This window comes from Pan troglodytes, chromosome 4, assembly GCF_028858775.2.
Source record: "Pan troglodytes isolate AG18354 chromosome 4, NHGRI_mPanTro3-v2.0_pri, whole genome shotgun sequence".
NCBI lineage: Eukaryota > Metazoa > Chordata > Mammalia > Primates > Hominidae > Pan > Pan troglodytes.
Window position 1 is genome coordinate 145,833,310 of NC_072402.2, and position 20,393 is coordinate 145,853,702.

Consider the following 20,393-nt stretch of genomic DNA (forward strand, 5'->3'; position numbering starts at 1 on the left):
GACAGCATGGTGACTACAGTTAATAATAATGTATCATATATTTCAAAAACATTAAAAAAGTAAATTATAAATGTCCTTACACCTTCCCAAAAAAGATAAGTATCATGAGACAACTATGTAAATTGCTTGATTTAATCATCACGATGTATACATATGCCGAACATCACACTGAATTCAATTAATATGTACAATTATTATATGTCAAGTAAGAACACAACTTAAAAAAGTGAGGTGCAGAATAATTTCTTCTATGACATTTAAAAAGTAACCTAGAATCATTCACCCAGAGAAGAGAATACTTCATGATAATTATACTAATTGCTTTTAGTTTTATGAAAACATTATCAGATGAAATAGGAAATACATATGATTACACATAAAATATTACAATGCATGGAAAATTTATGGGTTTTTTTGTTCACTATCTTTCTTCCTACTTATTCTATGTGATTTTAAGGAATATAATTAAAATGGAAAAGAGCTATAGGAAGAAAGATTTGGGCTCATGATGAAGATTAACTTTGTAATAAAGCAGAAAAAGACAAGAATGGAGATTTTATTATGTAGAAGTTGCGAGCCTATTTATAGGGTGCCTAAAATAGGTCTTTAGGATGAATGTCATGGTATGGCCGGCCCTTCAAAAACGTGACTAGGCTTTTCTTAAACTCTTGATTTTTGACTTAAAAAAACCCCATTTTATTTCCCATGTGCCAAGAATCTTAGAAAGGACTTAATTTATTTAGTCTTCCCATATAGAAAGCAATATAATCCAGCATATTTTCCCACAGCATTTGAGGCTTGGAGCACTAAAAATCTATTAGAAGGAAAGTTAAGATCATGACCATATAATTATCACAACAAACGTTTGTTGAATGCATATAATTATGTGACGCTTGCTAAGAGATTTGTTACCTAATCTCATTTAATCTTCACAACAACCATATGAAATATATGAAACCAGATAAAAAGCAAAAACAAAAAACAAAACTAAGGCCCAGAACAGAATGATGGAAAAGTCAGGACAGGATATGGGACTTATAGATGAAGAAAAAGTTAATGTATTTCTTGTTGTGGGGTATAATCACTTAGTGAAATCTTTCAACCTGTTTTTTCCTCTCCCTTACATTAATTTTTCAGTAGCAAGGAACTAATTCTGCCACTTAGTGGTCATCTTTGCTGCCTCCTCAGACAATTTTCCATTGGGGAAAGAAAATGCTGCTTAAATGTTTTACTCAACTTAGACTCGTGATAAAGGTTAGATCGGTTTTCATATAAAGATGTATGAACAATCCCATAATTTTAGATCTATTTTAGTCAGTTTATTTCATAAGTATATAAATTCTTTATTGAAAAGAAATAACCTTTATCACCTCATGTTTTATAGATATGTTAACAAAGGTGATGGATTTTTTTTGAGAATTATTCTACCCTCCATAGTAAGTTTTTGCACACTTTCATACCATGTGAAAACAGTCTTTTCAATTTTTAAAAAAGTTTTAGTTTGATCTATGTGCAAGTATTTTGTTGATTGGGACACATTAAAACATTTTCACAAATTATGTAATTTTTTTCTACATTTTGAACTATTTGTGTTATATATCCAATTATGCTGTAGATCCAATCCACCAAGCTCAATTTGCAACACTGTTAGTTATCCAAAATGTAACAGCTATCACTTTCACTTCATTTCCATCATATGCGTAGTTTTGGAAGGAAAGTTTCCTTTCAATAATGACAATAATGATGTCAATCTCTTATAACAATTATATAAATTATTTTATTTTGTACCAGGTACTGTTCTAATTGCTTTACATGTAGCAACTCATTTAATGCTCTTAACATTCCAATAAGAAAGGTACTTTTATTATCTCTTCTATTCCTCCTAAACACACACTTAAAGATGAGGAAGGCACAGAGGGGTTAAGGTACTTCTTGTCTTCCTTACACAATTTGGCTCCAGAGTCTTTCCTCTTTTTTTTTTTTTTTTTTTATTATACTTTAAGTTTTAGGGTACATGTGCACATTGTGCAGGTTAGTTACATATGTATACATGTGCCATGCTGGTGTGCTGCACCCACTAACTCGTCATCTAGCATTAGGTATATCTCCCAATGCTATCCCTCCCCCCTCCCCCCACCCCACCACAGTCCCCAGAGTGTGATATTCCCCTTCCTGTGTCCATGTGATCTCATTGTTCAATTCCCACCTATGAGTGAGAATATGCGGTGTTTGGTTTTTTGTTCTTGCGATAGTTTACTGAGAATGATGATTTCCAATTTCATCCATGTCCCTACAAAGGACATGAACTCATCCTTTTTTATGGCTGCATAGTATTCCATGGTGTATAGGTGCCACATTTTCTTAATCCAGTCTATCATTGTTGGACATTTGGGTTGGTTCCAAGTCTTTGCTATTGTGAATAATGCCGCAATAAACATACGTGTGCATGTGTCTTTATAGCAGCATGATTTATAGTCCTTTGGGTATATACCCAGTAATGGGATGGCTGGGTCAAATGGTATTTCTAGTTCTAGATCCCTGAGGAATCACCACACTGACTTCCACAATGGTTGAACTAGTTTACAGTCCCACCAACAGTGTAAAAGTGTTCCTATTTCTCCACATCCTCTCCACCACCTGTTGTTTCCTGACTTTTTAATGATTGCCGTTCTAACTGGTGTGAGATGGTATCTCATTGTGGTTTTGATTTGCATTTCTCTGATGGCCAGTGATGATGAGCATTTTTTCATGTGTTTTTTGGCTGCATAAATGTCTTCCTTACACCTTATACAAAAATCAATTCAAGATGGATTAAAGACTTAAACGTTAGACCTAAAACCATAAAAACCCTAGAAGAAAACCTAGGCATTACCATTCAGGACATAGGCATGGGCAAGGACTTCATGTCCAAAACACCAAAAGCAATGGCAACAAAAGACAAAATTGACAAATGGGATCTAATTAAACTAAAGAGCTTCTGCACAGCAAAAGAAACTACCATCAGAGTGAACAGGCAACCTACAAAATGGGAGAAAATTTTCGCAACCTACTCATCTGACAAAGGGCTAATATCCAGAATCTACAATGAACTCAAACAAATTTACAAGAAAAAAACAAACAACCCCATCAAAAAGTGGGCGAAGGACGTGAACAGACACTTCTCAAAAGAAGACATTTATGCAGCCAAAAAACACAGTTTTTCCTCTTAACCACCATGCTATACTGCCTCTCAGAAGATAAATGTTACCTCTCCATAAAGAGTAATCACACATGCAAAAGAATCAGCAAATAAGAAAGTACTATTACAGTATATATACTGGGAAGTTAAACAGGTTTACTCCCTAATTCAGGGGCTTTCTCTTGCACACCACTCTCTTGAGGTAGAGTGAATCATAATTGTTTATTGTCTAATAAAAGTATAAACTACTATGGGTGGATATTTGGCAGTGTTTGAGAATAGTCAAAACAATAAATGATCAAGCTATGAAAGTTAAGGATCTAGTCTACTATATTAAGATCCATTTCTGGCCGGGCACGGTGGCTCACACCTGTAATCCCAGCACTTTTGGAGACTGAAGCGGGCGGATCATGAGGTCAGGAGTTTGAGACCAGCCTGGCCAGCATGGTGAAACCCCATCTCTACTAAAAATACAGAAAACTTAGCCGGGTGTGGTGGCATGTGCCTGTAATCCTAGCTACTCGGGAGGCTGAGGCAGGAGAATTGCTTGAACCCGGGAGGTGGAGGTTGCAGTGAGCCGAGATCGCGCCACTGCTCTCCAGCCTGGGTGACAGAGAGAGACTCCGTCTCAAAAAAGAAAAAAAAAAAATCCATTTCTTCTCTCTTTTTCTTTTCGGTTTCTTACAGTCAACAAGAAGAAAGAGCAAGAGCAAAGGCTAAAAGAGAAGCTGCAAAGGTAATATTCTCAGGAATGCTGATGCTGTGCCCTGACATTTTTCATTTCTTTATAATTCTTTACTTATCCTATTAGAATAAATGTTTTCTGTTTAATTTTCATGCCTGAAATAAATGAAGAACATTTTTAACCTGAACAAAAAGGGTCTTGATTAGAAGTGTCCAGAGTACCAATTTTATTTCACAATTATTCAAATTTTGAGGTTTATTTCATAAAAAGTGGAATGTTAACTTTTTGTAAGGAATTTTCCCCGTATTTGGCTTTTATTAGATTTGTTGTTAGAGTATTAACTTATGCCATTTACTAATTTCAATTTACATTATTCATATCTCTGTTATTTCAAATACAGAGTATAAGATCTCAATCATTCCAATTTACAAAACGAAAGCACATATATTATCATATTTGAGCTTTGTCACCACCCAGCTATGGAGCAAGTGTTGGTTTTCTTGCACCCAATTAAGATTATTAAGTAGGGCCTCTGACTTTCCAGTTATTTTTATTCCACTCTCCATGCTTTTATAATTTTATACATAGCAGAGTCAAATTTATCTGTGTGGAGATGTTGAATTATTCTCATATAATAGCTACATACAAGATTTATCTTTCTTTCTTTTTTTCTGTTTTTTTTGAGATGGAGTCTCGCTCTGTTGCCCAGGCTAGAGTGCAGTGGCGCAGATCTGGGCTCACTGTAACCTCTGCCTCCCAGGTTCAAGTGATTCTCCTGCCTCAGCCTCTCTAATAGCTGGGATTACAGGCACGTGCCGCAATGCCCAGCTAATTTTTTTTTTTTTTTTTTTTTTTTTTAGTAGAAATGGGGTCTCACCATGTTGACCAGGCTTGTCTCAAACTCCTGACCTCAAGTGATTCACTCACCTTGGCCTCCCAAAGTCCTGGGATTACAGGTGTAAGCCACTGCACCTGGCCTGTTTATTCTATTTCTTAACAATAGCCACAACAGTACAAACCTCATCATTACTTGGGGAAAAGTTGACACAGTTTAAAATTTGCCTTCTTACTGACTCTTTTTTTTTTAAATAAGTGTTTCTACTAGGTGAAACTATCTTTTCATTGGTCATTTAGAATTGAAAATGTGTTTTCATCCATTATGTTTGATCAGCTGCCAAATCCTCTTAGATATTTCCAGTGGTATTAACATATTCCTCCTTCTCTCCACTCCTATTCTTATCCTCTTGCTTCAAATCCACATCTCCCATTCCTGGTTTTTAATTTTTTAAAATCAGTTTACTCCCAGAAATATGTTAGTTTCTCCAGGGATCAGACTTATTCTCTTCTCTATGTATAAAGATATGTCTTTTTAAATTTATTTATTTATTTTTGAGTCAGGTCTGTCTTTGTTGCCCAGGCTGTAGTGTAGTGGTGCGATCAAAGCTCACTACAACTTCGAACTCCTGGGCTCAAGTGATCCTCCCACCTAAGCCTCCCAAGTAGCTGGGACTACAGGCACACACCACCATGCCTGGCAATTTATTTTATTTTTTTATTTTGAATTTTTCTGCAGACACAGAGTTTTGCTATTGTGTCCAGGCTTGTCTTGAACTCCTGGGCTCAAGCACCCTTGCAGTGACCTCCTAAAGTGTTGGAATTACAGGTGTGAGCCACCATACCTGGACAAAATATATATTTATTTCTTAGGTTAAGCATGTTTTTTCTCTTCTTTCTCAGACCCCTAAAGACAAATCACAGGTAAGCAATATTCTCATTTCCTCCAGGAGGGCTTCTCATCTAAGCCTGCCTATGGAATCTTCCCACCTCTGATCTTTCCTAGCTTTTATAGACCATGCTATGCAACACAACACACACATGTATGTTTTTTGATGGTAAATATTTTCAGATCTGCTATAATGATGGGACAATTTTGAGTTGATGACGGAAGCTTTGTAAATACTTACTGATTTACTACTACGTGTTATCACTTTTATTTTTACCTTTTACTCTATGTTACATATTCCTCATAATAGGAAAAGATGCAGGAAGGATAGAAAACTACTCTGAGAAAATATTTTCTTCATTTCCCAGGAAATCTGCAGTGAATTTCGGGACCAAGTGAGGAATGGAACACTTATATGCACCAGGGAGCATAATCCTGTCCGTGGCCCAGATGGCAAAATGCATGGAAACAAGTGTGCCATGTGTGCCAGTGTGTTGTGAGTGTCCACCCCATCTCTCCCACTAAATTTCTTCATCCATGATCGCCCCTGAGTCTCAGATCCTTCATGCATGTGTAGAGTATAGACCGTGAGTTATATGTTAGAAAGGTTTACAAGCAGATTGATAAGACGTTAAGTAATATTGAATCATATAGTGACAATACTATTATTTATTCAATTATCCTTCTATTTTCCAATTAAGTCAAGGGAAAAACCTCAATTTAATGGTTTTTTTAAACACTTGATAATCTTCATTTGTGAAAAAGAGAGAGCAGAAATTTGATGATTTGGATTGGATGATCTTTTTGATGTCTTTCCCACTCCTGACATTTTATGATTTGTTAGTCTATTCAGATAGGAGCTAAGGAGAAGCCAGCTGGATGGAGGTCTGTGGGGTCAGTACATAAAGACTATTAAAATAGCCTGAACAATAAATGGAATAGGAAGGATTGTTATTTATCCTTTCAAGGACATTACTATATAATGCAAACATTCATAAGTGGTTTAGTGTGGAGTAAAACCTTTAGGAAACAGGCTCATGCCCTAATGTTTACTAAAATGTCTCCTTGTTAAGCCAGGTTCATGGCCTTCTAAGGCCTTTGTTTTGCTGAGTGGTGTAGGTAAGCCTGTGACCACAGCTCCATCATGTGGGACAATATAGAAGTTAATTATCATCACTTCTAATTCTCCTTTTTAGGCTCTTAATCTGCTCCTGAACTTAATCCTAAAATAAATGCCGAGAGAAATACTTATTTAAATAATACCTGCTGAGGTGCAAAGTTAATGTCTCCTAACTTTCACATGCCTTGATCCAACCTTAAGTGGATGCATACAATTCCCTAAAAGGAGAGGTTGACAGAGTAGAGCACTAGAAGAAAAGTGGCCTGAAATTCAAGAAGCCAGGGTTTTTCTCTCACCCGTTCAATTTGCTGGTGTTGTGGTAATGACTAAATGTAGTAAATGCTAAGGATTTTCCAGCATTAACATGCTATATGTCAGTAGAAAATGGCAAGAATACCAGAATATTAGGCTTGTGTTCAACCCCCAAAGATTAGCAGTTGAATCTAACTGGACTTAAATCACTACTGCAATCTAAACCTTGAATCTCAACTTCAATATTAGCTCCATTGAAATAATATTTAAAATTTTTAGTTTAAAGTAAAACATGGTTTATTATGATTTTGAGCCCATCATCTGACTTAGCATCACCCTTTGCCTTTATCACGGATATGGTAGTTACTTGGAGAGGAAAGTTTAACCAGTGAAATAAAATCAAGACAATTGTAGCTTTATTCAGAATGTTAATTAAAATTAGCTACCTACAAAAAATAAGATCACCTGAGGGCCACAGACTGATAAAGATGCATGCTTGTTTTGTAATTTTTCTTCTTTAGAGGGGGAATGTAAATAGCTAAATTTATCTGTACTATTGGTTAAAGCAAAAGCACATCTCAGACTAGATAAATTTGTATTGAAGACTGAATCTGACTATTGGTTTGGAAGATCCTCATTCCTTTTAAAAATGTACTACCAAAAAGAGTAGGGAATCATATTCAGCCTATATCTTCTTTTTCTATTACAGCAAACTTGAAGAAGAAGAGAAGAAAAATAATAAAGAAGAAAAAGGGAAAGTTGAGGCTGAAAAAGTTAAGAGAGAAGCAGTTCAGGTAGTTGTTTGAGATCATCAGAGCCACATAAATATTCAACGATCACTCTCCCTAGGGAGGGCTCCTATTCCCTCCTCCTCATTCCAGTATTCTTAGTTTCTTTGCAAACTGGGAAAATGTGTTTGGATCCCCATATACAAGAGTACTCCCCTTTCCTTATTCAGTTTATTCACACTAAATCTATTAATTGCTCGTGCAGTAGAGAGATCAATCACCATTTTCTCCCCTGATTGTGTCAATTATATTACCTAAGAAAGAAGTATATATAGATTGTTATCTTACTGTCTGAATGCAGACTAATAGAGACAGATGTTCAGATTTTTCTCAAGTACATTTTTGAATATGAATATTTACCTTAAAAACAGCAACAACTAGGGATCCCACTTAATTATCTGTGAGATTTTGAGGAGATAAAAGCATCTCTGAGTCTTGAGTTTGCATTCTTTAACATCTCACATGATGGTGATAACAATGATAATTGTACATTCGTTGCTACTGTATGCATCATGGCATAAAGTTTTATGACTGATATTTGTAGTAGCCATTGAAGGGACATATTATTGTCTGTATTTTATAGAAGAGGACTTGGAAGCTGACATAAGAAGTTAAGAAATATATTTAATTAGTTACATATAATACAATTATATACCGATATATTATTTACTATATATTAACATAAACATTATATGATACAAATAATATCATATATAATTATAATTATATGTAGTTAGTAACTTGAGAACCAAGAATTGAACCAAAAGTTCTGGCTTTAAGGCCCATGATGCACTTTAGATTTTACACGCTTCTGCCATTTGTATTATTCCTGCAGACTATGCCTTAGGTCCTCATTATTCTTTTCTTTTGTCCTTCTGTGATTTAGAAGAGCTCATTTCTACTGCTCTTACCTTTGCTCTCTACAATCTACTCTCAACTCTTAAGCCAAAGTAATTATTTAAAACCATAAGGCAGGTCGTGCTACCCAGTGGCTTCTCACCTCACTCAAAGTAAAAGTCAAGGTCCTTGTAGTGTCTGGAAGTGCCATACATGGTCTGATCCCTGCCACTTTTCATAGGTCACATTTCCTATTATTCTACATTGTTCTCCATGCACCAATTATACTGGCCACCTTTTGGTTTCTGGGACATCCCAAGCATTGATTCATGGCTTTCTATCACGTGGTCACAAAAACAATGTGGTTAAAAAACTGGACTCTAGGCTCAGACTGTCAGGGTTCAAATCCTTGCTTCATTTCCCTACCAGTAAGGTCCTACAGTTAACATCTTCATATATTAGCTTCCTCACTTATAAGATAAGGACATTATTATTATGTATATTATTTTTATGAAGTCCCAAGAAACTTATTAATGTATAACAGCACAGTGTCACACATATCTTAAGTAGTCACTCTGTAATATTATATTTATTGCTGTTAATGTCATTATTGGTCTAATCTCATTGTCCAGTGGGGTGTTCCACACTGGAGAGTTCACCAGTTCTTCAACATACAATGAACTTTACCTTCTATATGCCATTACTCACAGTCAGAATATCCCTCTTGTCTACCAAAATTCTGGCCACTTTTCATGGCTCAGACTGTGTGTTAACTGCTCCCTAAAGATTTTCCCATTTGTGCAATATACTTAATAACTCTATCACTTGTTATGCCAACAATTTAAAAAATATTTTAGTTATATTATTCATTTTAGTATAACTTATAGTTGCCTTTATGTGTTTTCTTCAAAGAAATTAAAAACTCTGTACTAGTTTTCTATGGTTGCGATAACAAATTAGCACACTTTAGTGGCTTAAAACAACATAAACTTCTCATTGTTCAACTCCCACTTATGAGAACACATGGACACAGGGAGGGGAACATCACACACCGGGGCCTGTTTGGGGACTGTGGGAAAGGGGAGGGAGAGCATGCAAATATCTAATATTAGCCCCCTCATGCAAATATCTAATGCATGCAAATATCTAATATTATTAGCCCCCTCATGCAAATATCTAATGCATGAGGGGGCTAAAAACCTAGGTGACGGGTTGATAGGTGCAGCAAACCACCATGGCACATGTATACCTATGTAACAAACCTGCATGCTCTGAACATGTATCCCAGAACTTAAAATAAAACAAAATAAAATAAAATAAAAAACAATGAAAACAACAACAATAACATAAACTTCTTGTCTTATTTCATAGGTTAGAAGGTTAAAAAGGATCTCACTGGGCTAAAATCAAAGGGTTGGCAGAGCTGTATCCCTTTTCTGGAGTTTGCAGGCGACAATCCGTCTCTTTGTCTCCAAATCTAGAGGCCGTCCATGTTCCTTGGTTCTTGGACCCCCCTTCTCTATCTACAAAGCCAGCAATGTTATATCTCTCTGACTGTTCTTCTGTGGTTACATTTCCCTCTCACCCTGTCTTCCATCTCGCTCTTGTAGTTTTAAGGACTGATCCTTGTGATTGAGCCTTACACTGAGCCCATTATGGCAATACAGGATAATCTCTTCATTTCAAGGTTATTAACTTAATTATATCTGAAAAGCCCTTTTTCCCATGTAAGGCAGCATATTCTCAGGTCTCAAGTATTAAGAGTTAGACGTATTTGGTGGAACGGTATTATTCTGTATACCACAGATCCTTTACCAATTTAAGAGGCCATACATTTTTCTTCTCTGTATCTTTCACAGTGCCTAGTGCAGAATAATATTTGACCTGAAGGTTTTCTAATGAGATAAATAACAGCAATCCACGTTCCAAATGTGTGACCTAGTTCTCTGAAAAGCATTTTGGTTACTATCAACCTTCAGCATCACCTTTTCCATGCAATCATTATGTTTTAGTTTTTAAGGCGGTATTGTGGAGGAAGATTTCTAGTGTTTAGTTATTGGATTCTTAAAACCTGCTTCTGCTTCATTTGGCAGGAGCTGTGCAGTGAATATCGTCATTATGTGAGGAATGGACGACTCCCCTGTACCAGAGAGAATGATCCTATTGAGGGTCTAGATGGGAAAATCCACGGCAACACCTGCTCCATGTGTGAAGCCTTCTTGTGAGTGGGCGGCAGCCACTGCTGCTACTGAGTGTGGGAGAAGATCAGCATCGGGTGGGCAAGAGGGGTGACATTGGAAGTTTTCTCCAGGAGGTAGATAATAAAGGCTGTCTTTGCATTGAGTTTGGAAATTTACTATTATAAAGCCATATACTCAGCCCATTTATTTCTGGTGTTCTTCAATAGTCTAAGAGGTACTTGAATCACCATCAAGAAAGGACCATGTGCTAAGAGCAAAATTACACTGGAGTTAATGGCATAAAAGGACTAGGACTTCTGTTCTCTGCAAGCATAGGTCACTGCCAAATAATCCAAAGGTGTAATCATTAGGTGCTAATAAATTGAAAATGAGTTAACATCTAATTGATATCTTAGTTTATTTCTGGGGAGAAGAACAATATCTTTATTTTTCAAAAGAGATATAGTCATAAAAGTTTCTTCACTGGTTTGCTATGGCATGTGTGTCTTATTCTTTAAACAACCTTAAGAACAAGAACGGCTGGGTGTGGTGGCTCATGCCTGTAATTCTAGCACTTTGGGAGGCCGAGGCAGGCAGATCACGAGGTCAAGAGATCAAGACCACCCTGGCCAACATGGTGAAACCCCATCTTTACTAAAAATATAAAAATTAACTGGGCATGGTGGTGCACACGTGTAGTCCCAGTTACTTGGGAGGCTGAGGCAGGAGAATTGCTTGAACCCAGGAGAAGGAGGTTTCAGTGAGCCAAGATCGCACCACTGCACTCCAGCCTGGCGACAGAGCGAGACTCCATCTCAAAAAAAACAAAAACAAAAAACAAACAAACAAACAAAAGGACAAGAACAATGATGTAGAGAGGTGTGTGTTTACCTTTCCACTCCAAAGCTAAGTTGGTGGAGGTATAGAAGTAATGGACCATTTTTATGTAGAGACATTTCTCCTTTAGGGTAGTATGTATTGAGTGCTAGGAATGATTGTTTTATCCTCCCTTCTCTTATAGCCAGCAAGAAGCAAAAGAAAAAGAAAGAGCTGAACCCAGAGCAAAAGTCAAAAGAGAAGCTGAAAAGGTAGTAATCCTGAATATTTATACTGCAATGAAAGGATGAGATTTTGCAGTATCTCTGTAAAAATAACTATGGAATTACTGAAACCCCAGTTGTGAGGGAACTAGGGGTTCATTTAGTCCAGGGGTTGAGAAACTTTTTCTTAACAGAACAGATAGCAGATTATTTCTGTTTTTGTGGCCATATAATCTCTGTCACAACTACTCTGCTTGGCTGTTGTGACTGTTAAACAGCCCTAGACTGTATACAAACATATGGGCATGGCTGACTCCAATACAATTTTATTTATAAAAACAAACGGCTGGCCAGATGTTGCTCACAGGTCACAGTTTGCAAACCCCTGATTTATTCTGTTCCCATATATTAATATTAAGATTTAAAATTCAGAGAAAAAGAACTTGCATGTAAAGTTAGTGGGAGTATGAGTATCAGTACCAATAGCTTCATATTTCAAAGTTCTGGAACAATAGAATTCAGTCCTAGACTTCCTGATACCAAAGCCAGCCTTCTTTCTAGTACACTATTTGTTTTTGGATTACCACATTTGGTCAACACATGTGTTCCTTGCTTTACCTGTGGTTATATTTTGGTGCCAGCATTTAGGAAAAAGATTAAAAAGTAGCATCCCCAAATAATATTTTCTTGGATTCAAAAAGGCTGGCTCCAAGTAGTTTATTCCAAGTTGTGGTCATTTCCCTGCCCCCATCAAAGACTATTGAGATTAAAAATAACCTCTAAAGAAGTATCGCCCTGGAATCCTGTATGTTTGGCTTGTTTGCAGTTGTATTGCACAGTTGTAATTCTAAATTTAAAAATAATAGCAGTTCGTATGAAAAATAGATTCACTCTTCAACATCTACAAGAGAAAATTCTTCAGTATGAGCTAATTTCTGATTTCACATTACTACTGCAGACAAACTCTCCTCTCATATTATTTTTCTTTTGCTAAATATAACTAGTTAGGGGATCTGGCAATGAACCTTTAAGCAGAGCTAGGAGAAAAATTCCCTCTTTCATCCTCATTGAATTTCAACTTGAACTAAAGAATTCAGAATAAAATACAAAATCAATTGTAATTGCCATTTGTAATTAACTCTTTGATCTTCAGTGATTGCTTATTCTGTCCCAATTTCTCACGTAACCCTAAACAAGGAGTGTGCCCAGTCATCAGAGAACTAAGTTTATTGAGAGTCTTGTGTATGGTTGCAGGTTTAGTCTGGATTTTGGGGCTATCAAGGAAAAAGAAATACAGCCACCTTCTTAAGTCCTTTGTGTTTAATAGAAATTGAACACTATAACTGCCAGAAAAAAAAAATCTCAGGTCATTTTCTCTCTTCCTTTTTTTTTTTCTATAAAGCACTTAGTAGGAACTCAATAAACTAATTTCCCAGAAGATACTCAAGCTTTCTCCTTTTCTTTTCCTTTTAGGAGACATGCGATGAATTTCGGAGTCTTTTGCAAAATGGAAAACTTTTCTGCACAAGAGAAAATGATCCTGTGCGTGGCCCAGATGGCAAGACCCATGGCAACAAGTGTGCCATGTGTAAGGCAGTCTTGTGAGTGCACAAAGAAAACCACTACTGTGGGATGGTGGAATTGGGGAAGCAATGAGCCAGGCAAATAATACGTATGGTGTTTGTCCTTTCCTTACATGTAATAGAAACAGAAGGTTATCTGTAAAGCATTTGAAATAAATCTTTTCTTTATAATGGCCAAGATTCACAGTTCTAGAAATAAAATAAATACAACTAAGCTATTACATTCTCTGTTAGTTCTGGGGTAGACCCTGCCAGTAGATCACACTTCCTTGGTAAAATTCTTAAGTTATTTGCTATCAAGTGGATCCTTTCTCTGGATTATCTCGCAATTCACGTTGGAAAGAAAACACACAGATTTTAATGTCAAAGTCCTTACCTACATTGTTGAAAATAACACATTTTCAGAAAATGAAAAGTAGGTCTTTACACAAAGTTTGGAAGTACACCTAGAATATTTAAGTCATTCAATAGCATTTACCAAACATCTACAATGTACAATGTGTATAATGTGTATAATGATTATACAAAGGTGAATGAAATAGATAATCTTCTCAGAAATCATGTAGTCCACTGAGATTAGTCACAGACGTAAGGTAATATAATACAAAGGAGGAACTGTTGAATGAAAAATTTGTCTGTAGTATGTTACGGTACTTTAAGAAAGGGATAATTAATAGAAAGTTTTATGGTGGGATAAAACTAGACCTTATAATTTGGATAAAATGTGGACATGACAGAAAGTAATGAGAGGAGAAGAGGGGAACAGCAAGAATAAGGATCTAAAATTAGGAAAAAAGCAAGTCATTTAGTTTAGTCAGAACTTACCAACTTTATCAACCTTGAATGCACACCAGAGATTTCGAGGTCAATTCTACATGTAATGGGAAGCTGCAAAAATTGTTCAGATAGGACAGTAAGTGGCATAAATATTGTTCCTTTAGGAAGATTCATTTGTTAGCAGTAAACAGGAGAAAAAGAGAAAGAAAGTACTAAACTTAAGAATTGCTACTCATGTAGAGGGAGGAGCTGCAATAAATAACCCAGGAAGAGGCAGCTACGCAGAGCAAGGAGGTAGGCTAGAAGGCGAGTGGATCAAGGTGGGGGATGCTGTGAAGGTGAAGTCAATGTCATGTGGCGACAGCTATGCAAGCTGAAGGACAGTAAGCAATTAGAGATGATTCCACTGTTTTGTGTTTGTTTTTTTGTGAAAGGTAGAAAATCCAGGAGAAAGAATACATTTGGTAGAGAAGATAATGATTTTGAGGCCTCTTGAACATTAGGTATTGGCGATAAACACAGCTGGAGATCCCCAGTGAACATTTATGAAGTGTTAGTTAATTGCTCACCTTGTCTTTTTTTTTTTTTTTTCTTATGGAGTCTCACTCTGTCGTCCACACTGAAGTGCAGTGGTGTGATCTCAGCTCACTGTAACTTCCGCCTCCTGGGTTCAAGTGATTCTCCTGCCCCAGCCTCCCTAGTAGCTGGGGTTACAGGCATGTACCACCACGCCTGGCTAATTCTTGTATTTTTAGTAGAGACAGGGTTTCGCCATGTTGGCCAGACTGGTCTCGAACTCCTGACCTCAGGGATCCACTCACCTCAGCCTTCCAAAGTGCTGAGATTACAGGTGTAAGCCAACACACCCAGCTTTACTCACCTTGTCTTGTTTATGGTGATATATATGTGGTGTTCTTTTATTTTAATGAGACGCCTTCCTGGCAAAGGACTCCATATAATTTATATTTTTATTTTTAGAGAAGGCCTGCAGCATAGTAGATGTTAACTCAATGCTTGATAATTCTGTACATATGTGATTTGTTCATATAATGAGAAACTCAAAGAAATGCACACCACTCTCTGTAATCTATTGTTCCCTACCTCCCACTTTCTAATTTCCAGCCAGAAAGAAGATGAGGAAAGAAAGAGGAAAGAAGAGGAAGATCAGAGAAATGCTGCAGGACATGGTTCCAGTGGTGGTGGAGGAGGAAACACTCAGGTGAGAGCAACCTCTAATTTCAATAACTGGGGCGGGCTCAACTCCTTGACAATAGGACTGTGACATAGCGTATATAGTCTATGGTAAAAGCAGTGCTAAGTCCTTGAGAGAACAGAGAAGTTTCTCCTTAAGGTTGCAGGGTAAGATATCAGCACATTTTCACTGCTCTGGGGTTCATTTGGATTTCTTTACACCTTGAAATAATTAACAATATGTAATGACCTTATCCCAGTCTCCTGAGCCCTCTTTATGGTAATCTAGACCTCATATCAATAATCGTTCTCATCAGTATCACATGCTCTTCATTTTCTTTCATTATTCTTTCTTGCCTTGGACAGAGCCACTTTTTTTAGGTGTCTTTTCTGTTGATCCAAGGCAGCATGATAGGACAAAAGAGCACAGGCCTTGGAGTCAGATTGGGTTATGATTCTGCTCCTACTACCTGGACTTGTGAGACATTGAATAAATTACTTCCTCTCACTGAATTCTACTTTCCCTGATTTAGCAGTACTCTTCCAGGGATAAAAGAAAATAATTTAGGGAAAGGTTTAGCATGTTTCTTGAGGCATTTTTAAGTGTCAGCATGGCAACGTTGCACATAAGGTCACTCTTTGGGTCTCTGAACACAGTTTCATAAAATTGCAGTCGCCTTATTTATCTTTTTACAACCTTGGAATATCAAAACCATGTCTTCACTTCCAGATCTGACAAAGGCCCAATATTTACCTTTGATAAACTCTGGCTATTCTGTTTTTTTCCCATCTTTTTTGCTTTAGGAGGCTGAGTTCTCCCTTTTAAGGAATAGCCCTGTTGATTAGAATTGTCTGATAGACATTTTGTGTGTCTTGTTCATAACTTGGTCAAGCCTACCTTCCTTGACATTTTGCATAACTTTGGGTTTTCCTCCAGCATTTTTCTCTCCCTTCTATCTGCACTAGAGACCTGCAAATTTTTTTCTGTATAAGGCCAGCTAAATATTTTAAGCAATGTGCGCCTTGTGGGTCATATGATGTCTGCTGCAACTATTTTACTCTGCCATTGTTGTGGGAAAGAAGCAAAAAAATAATATCTGAATAAATGAGTGAGGATGTGTTTCAGTAAAACTTTATGTGTAAGAACAGGCAGCAGGAAAGATCTTCCCTGTGGGCTATACAATTGACCCTTGAATAACATGGGTTTGAATTTCCCAGGTCCACTTGTACTTAAATTTTTTTCAACCAAACTTAGATAAAAAATACAGGACTTGTGGGATGTGAAACCTGCATATATGGAGGGCTAACTTTTTGTATAGGTGAGTTGTCAGGGCCAACTGACAGACTTCAGTATACATGGATTTTGATCCTGGAACCAATCCCCCAAGTGTACCAAGGGGAAACTGTAGTTTGCTGACATTTAATATATGCTATTAAATTCAGTCATATTTATAATTTCCTTGTGTAGATCCTTAAAAGCAACATTAGTAGCCATGACAACTCATCTCTTATAATTAGAACATGGGTGATTCTGGTCCCCTTTTCTCTGCAGATGCCAGACCTAGATGTTAGGGGTTTTTTTGTTTGTTTGTTTGAGATGGAGTCTCACCCTGTCACCCAGGCTGGAGTGCAATGGAGCAATCTTGGCTCACCACAACTTCTGCCTCCTGGGTTCAAACGATTCTCCTGCCTCAGCCTACCAAGTAGCTGGGATTACAGGCACCCACCACCATGCCCAGCTAATTTTTGTATTTTTAGTAGAGACAGGGTTTCACCATGCTGTCCGGGCTGGTCTTGAACTCCTGACCTCATGATCCACCCATCTTGGCCTCCCAAAGTGCTGGGATTACAGGCATGAGCCACCGCACCCGGCAATGTTATGTTTCTTATAAAGAGAGGTGAAAGAACTTCTCTTACTCAGATTGTTAAAAACATTTACTAAGAATACAGTAGACTAAGTAATCCAGGGGCTCTTCATTCTTCTCTGTTTTCAGGACGAATGTGCTGAGTATCGGGAACAAATGGAAAATGGAAGGCTCAGCTGTACTCGGGAGAGTGATCCTGTACGTGATGCTGATGGCAAATCGTACAACAATCAGTGTACCATGTGTAAAGCAAAATTGTAAGTATTTCTCTCAACAGGCATGTCTAAAATATAGTCACATTCCTCTTGAATGAATGGCTGTTTCTCATTTGCTATGGCTCCTTCCATGCAAATTATTCTTTTTGCTAATTTCCAAATATTCTATTTTTTTCTCTTGTGTTCTCTAAGGAACAATGAGCCTTAGCAAGGGCATCTAACCAAGTGGCTGATTTCTATTGTATTTTCTATTACAATTCTGTGAACTCTAAGTGCTATCATGATAGACCCTTGTTCTTTATTGTGCCAGAATCCTAGGAAGACTTTGTCACGGCCATTTGGAATCATTGACCAGCACAGTTGAAGAAAGCTGACTTCTTGTCATTTGCACGGGACACACTTAGTGCATAATCCAGGGTCAATATTTGTTAACAAGATGAATATTCACTTTTTTCTCCTCCAGGGAAAGAGAAGCAGAGAGAAAAAATGAGTATTCTCGCTCCAGATCAAATGGGACTGGATCAGAATCAGGGAAGGTGAGTTATTTTTTGGGTTTTGGCAAGAATGGTCTTTCTGTGAGTCAACAATTGGCGATCAAAACTATAGAAGAAGGTGTCAACATGATCAAGCTAGAGCTTGCCCTTAGAAGGTCAGGAGTTACCAAGTTATCAGTGACTATCACTGATAACTTGTTCCGTGAAGAAACCTAATGCCAAGTGGACATCTTTAAGTCTGACACTTTACAAGGCATTTTTATAAATTATAGTTTATTTAATTATTTCAACAGCCTGGTCAAATTTGGCCTTTTAACCTTATTTCGTAGATAGGGAAAATGAGGTTTTGCAAGTATACTGGGATTTATTTTTGTTTTTGCATTATTTTGCTGCTAGTGTAAGTTACTATAAGCAGATGCTTAAAATAACACAAATTTATTATCTTATATTTCTGGATTCCATAAGTTTTAAATGGTCTGATTGTGCTAAAACCAAGATGTCGGTAATGCTGCATTCCTTTGTGGAGGCTCTAGGTGAGGATCTGTTTCTTTGCTTCCTCTAACTTCTAGAAGCTACCTGTATTCCTTGGCTTGTGGCCACCCTTAAGCCAGTGATGGCCAGTCAAGTCCTTCTTATGCTTTATCATTCTCACACTGACTGTCCTGCCGCTGCCTCTCTCTTTAGTGAGTAAGAACCTTTGTGATTACATGGGCCCCACTTGGATAATCCAGGGTAACTTCCCCATTTTAAATTCAACTGATTAGCAATCTTAATTCCATATTCAACCATAATTCCTCCCTGCCACGTAAAGCAACATATTTGGAGGTTCCAGGAATTAGAACATAGACGTCTCTCTCTGTGGGACATTATTTTGCCTATCACAGCAAGGTTACATGGCTGCCTGACTCTTGGAAAGAAATCCTCTGATTCTCAAATCCAATCAAATATTATGTAAAAACAGCACTTCCAATATAATCTTCCCATCTTTTCAGGATACATGTGATGAGTTTAGAAGCCAGATGAAAAATGGAAAACTTATCTGCACTCGAGAAAGTGACCCTGTCCGGGGTCCAGATGGCAAGACACATGGCAATAAGTGTACTATGTGTAAGGAAAAACTGTGAGTATGTTTCAAAATGAGCTTTTGACTGTGAGTCTTAAAGTACAATAATCATTTCTTACCAGTTTGGGAAAATAACAATTGTTTTAGAAGCAGATCTGGTAATTAATGAGGCGTTTGTTCACTTTGATTGAAATGTTTCATTGTTTTCCCCCCCCAGGGAAAGGGAAGCAGCTGAAAAAAAAAAGAAAGAGGATGAAGACAGGAGCAATACAGGAGAAAGGAGCAATACAGGAGAAAGGAGCAATGACAAAGAGGTAATAGATGTTAGACACGCTAATACCTGAATTCAGTTAGTTCATTGTATGGTATATTTATTCAACAAATATTTGTGAAATGCTGACTCTGTCCCAATCATTGGTGATATAACGGTAAACAATGAAGTCATGGCCAGATCTTGAAAATAAATAGCATGCTCTTCAGTTCCCCAGAAGTGACTCTGATGCAATTGTAGAACCAGTGACAACTGTCAAATTATTGTAGTTAGCCAGTGAATTTCATTTTTGAATTTTTTCTTTCCTTTGAGACAGGGTCTTGCTGTTGCTCAGGATGGTCTCGAACTCCTGAGCTCAAGCAATCTGCCGGAGCTCAAGTCTCAGCCTCCCAAAGTGCTGGGATTACATGAGCCATCGCACTCTGCTGTTTCTGAATTTTTTAAACAAATAAATATCAAGCAATCAGATGCCAAAAATTACAAAGAAAATCAGTATCAAAAATTTGGAGTTTGAGGCCAGGCACGGTGGCTCAGGCCTATAATCCCAGCACTTTGAGAAGCTGAGGCGGGCAGATCACGAGGTCAGGAAATCGAGACCATCCTGGCTAGCACGGTGAAACCCCGTCTCTACTAAAAGTACAAAAAAATTAGCTGGGCACAGTGGCGGGCGCCTATAGTCCCAGCTACTTGGGAGGCTGAGGCAGGAGAATGGCGTGAACCCGGGAGGCGAGCTTGCAGTGAGCTGAGATAGCGCCACTGCACACCAGCCTGGGCGACAGAGCGAGACTCTGTCTCAAAAAAAAAAGGAAAAGAGAAGAAAAGTTGGAGTTTGAGATAATAAATTCTTGATCTGGTATTTCATTGCCACCTAGTGTTCAGTTTTGGTCTTTATAAATAGTATTCAACACTACAACACCAACACGTAGAATATTACACAGCACAATCTCTTTTAATGCACCGACGTACTCCAATTAGAAAAGATAAATAGTGAAATTTCCCTGGGAAGATTTTTCCTGTTAGTAGGGCAACTTTTCATTAAGCCTGTAGTGGCTAAAGAAAATGAAACCTTATTAGTAATTATCATTATTTAAAAATATTTTGGGAATATCTGTTGTGCATTATGGTAGATGA

General features: G+C 37.5%; 1 protein-coding gene across 3 annotated transcripts in view; it reads left to right on the top strand.

Annotated features, from left to right (window-relative positions):
• The window catches only part of SPINK5 (serine peptidase inhibitor Kazal type 5), a 215,166-nt gene that overhangs the window by 172,559 nt on the left and 22,214 nt on the right, over nucleotides 1-20,393 (top strand). For all 3 annotated transcript variants that reach the window (XM_063811577.1, XM_001160618.8, XM_001160674.8), the window contains 11 exons: nucleotides 3,866-3,914; nucleotides 5,955-6,082; nucleotides 7,668-7,752; nucleotides 10,677-10,804; nucleotides 11,785-11,851; nucleotides 13,277-13,404; nucleotides 15,286-15,382; nucleotides 17,349-17,476; nucleotides 17,898-17,970; nucleotides 18,921-19,048; nucleotides 19,209-19,305. In XM_063811577.1, the coding sequence (XP_063667647.1) occupies nucleotides 3,866-3,914; nucleotides 5,955-6,082; nucleotides 7,668-7,752; nucleotides 10,677-10,804; nucleotides 11,785-11,851; nucleotides 13,277-13,404; nucleotides 15,286-15,382; nucleotides 17,349-17,476; nucleotides 17,898-17,970; nucleotides 18,921-19,048; nucleotides 19,209-19,305 (1,108 nt within the window). The remainder of the gene's footprint in view (nucleotides 1-3,865; nucleotides 3,915-5,954; nucleotides 6,083-7,667; nucleotides 7,753-10,676; nucleotides 10,805-11,784; nucleotides 11,852-13,276; nucleotides 13,405-15,285; nucleotides 15,383-17,348; nucleotides 17,477-17,897; nucleotides 17,971-18,920; nucleotides 19,049-19,208; nucleotides 19,306-20,393) is intronic.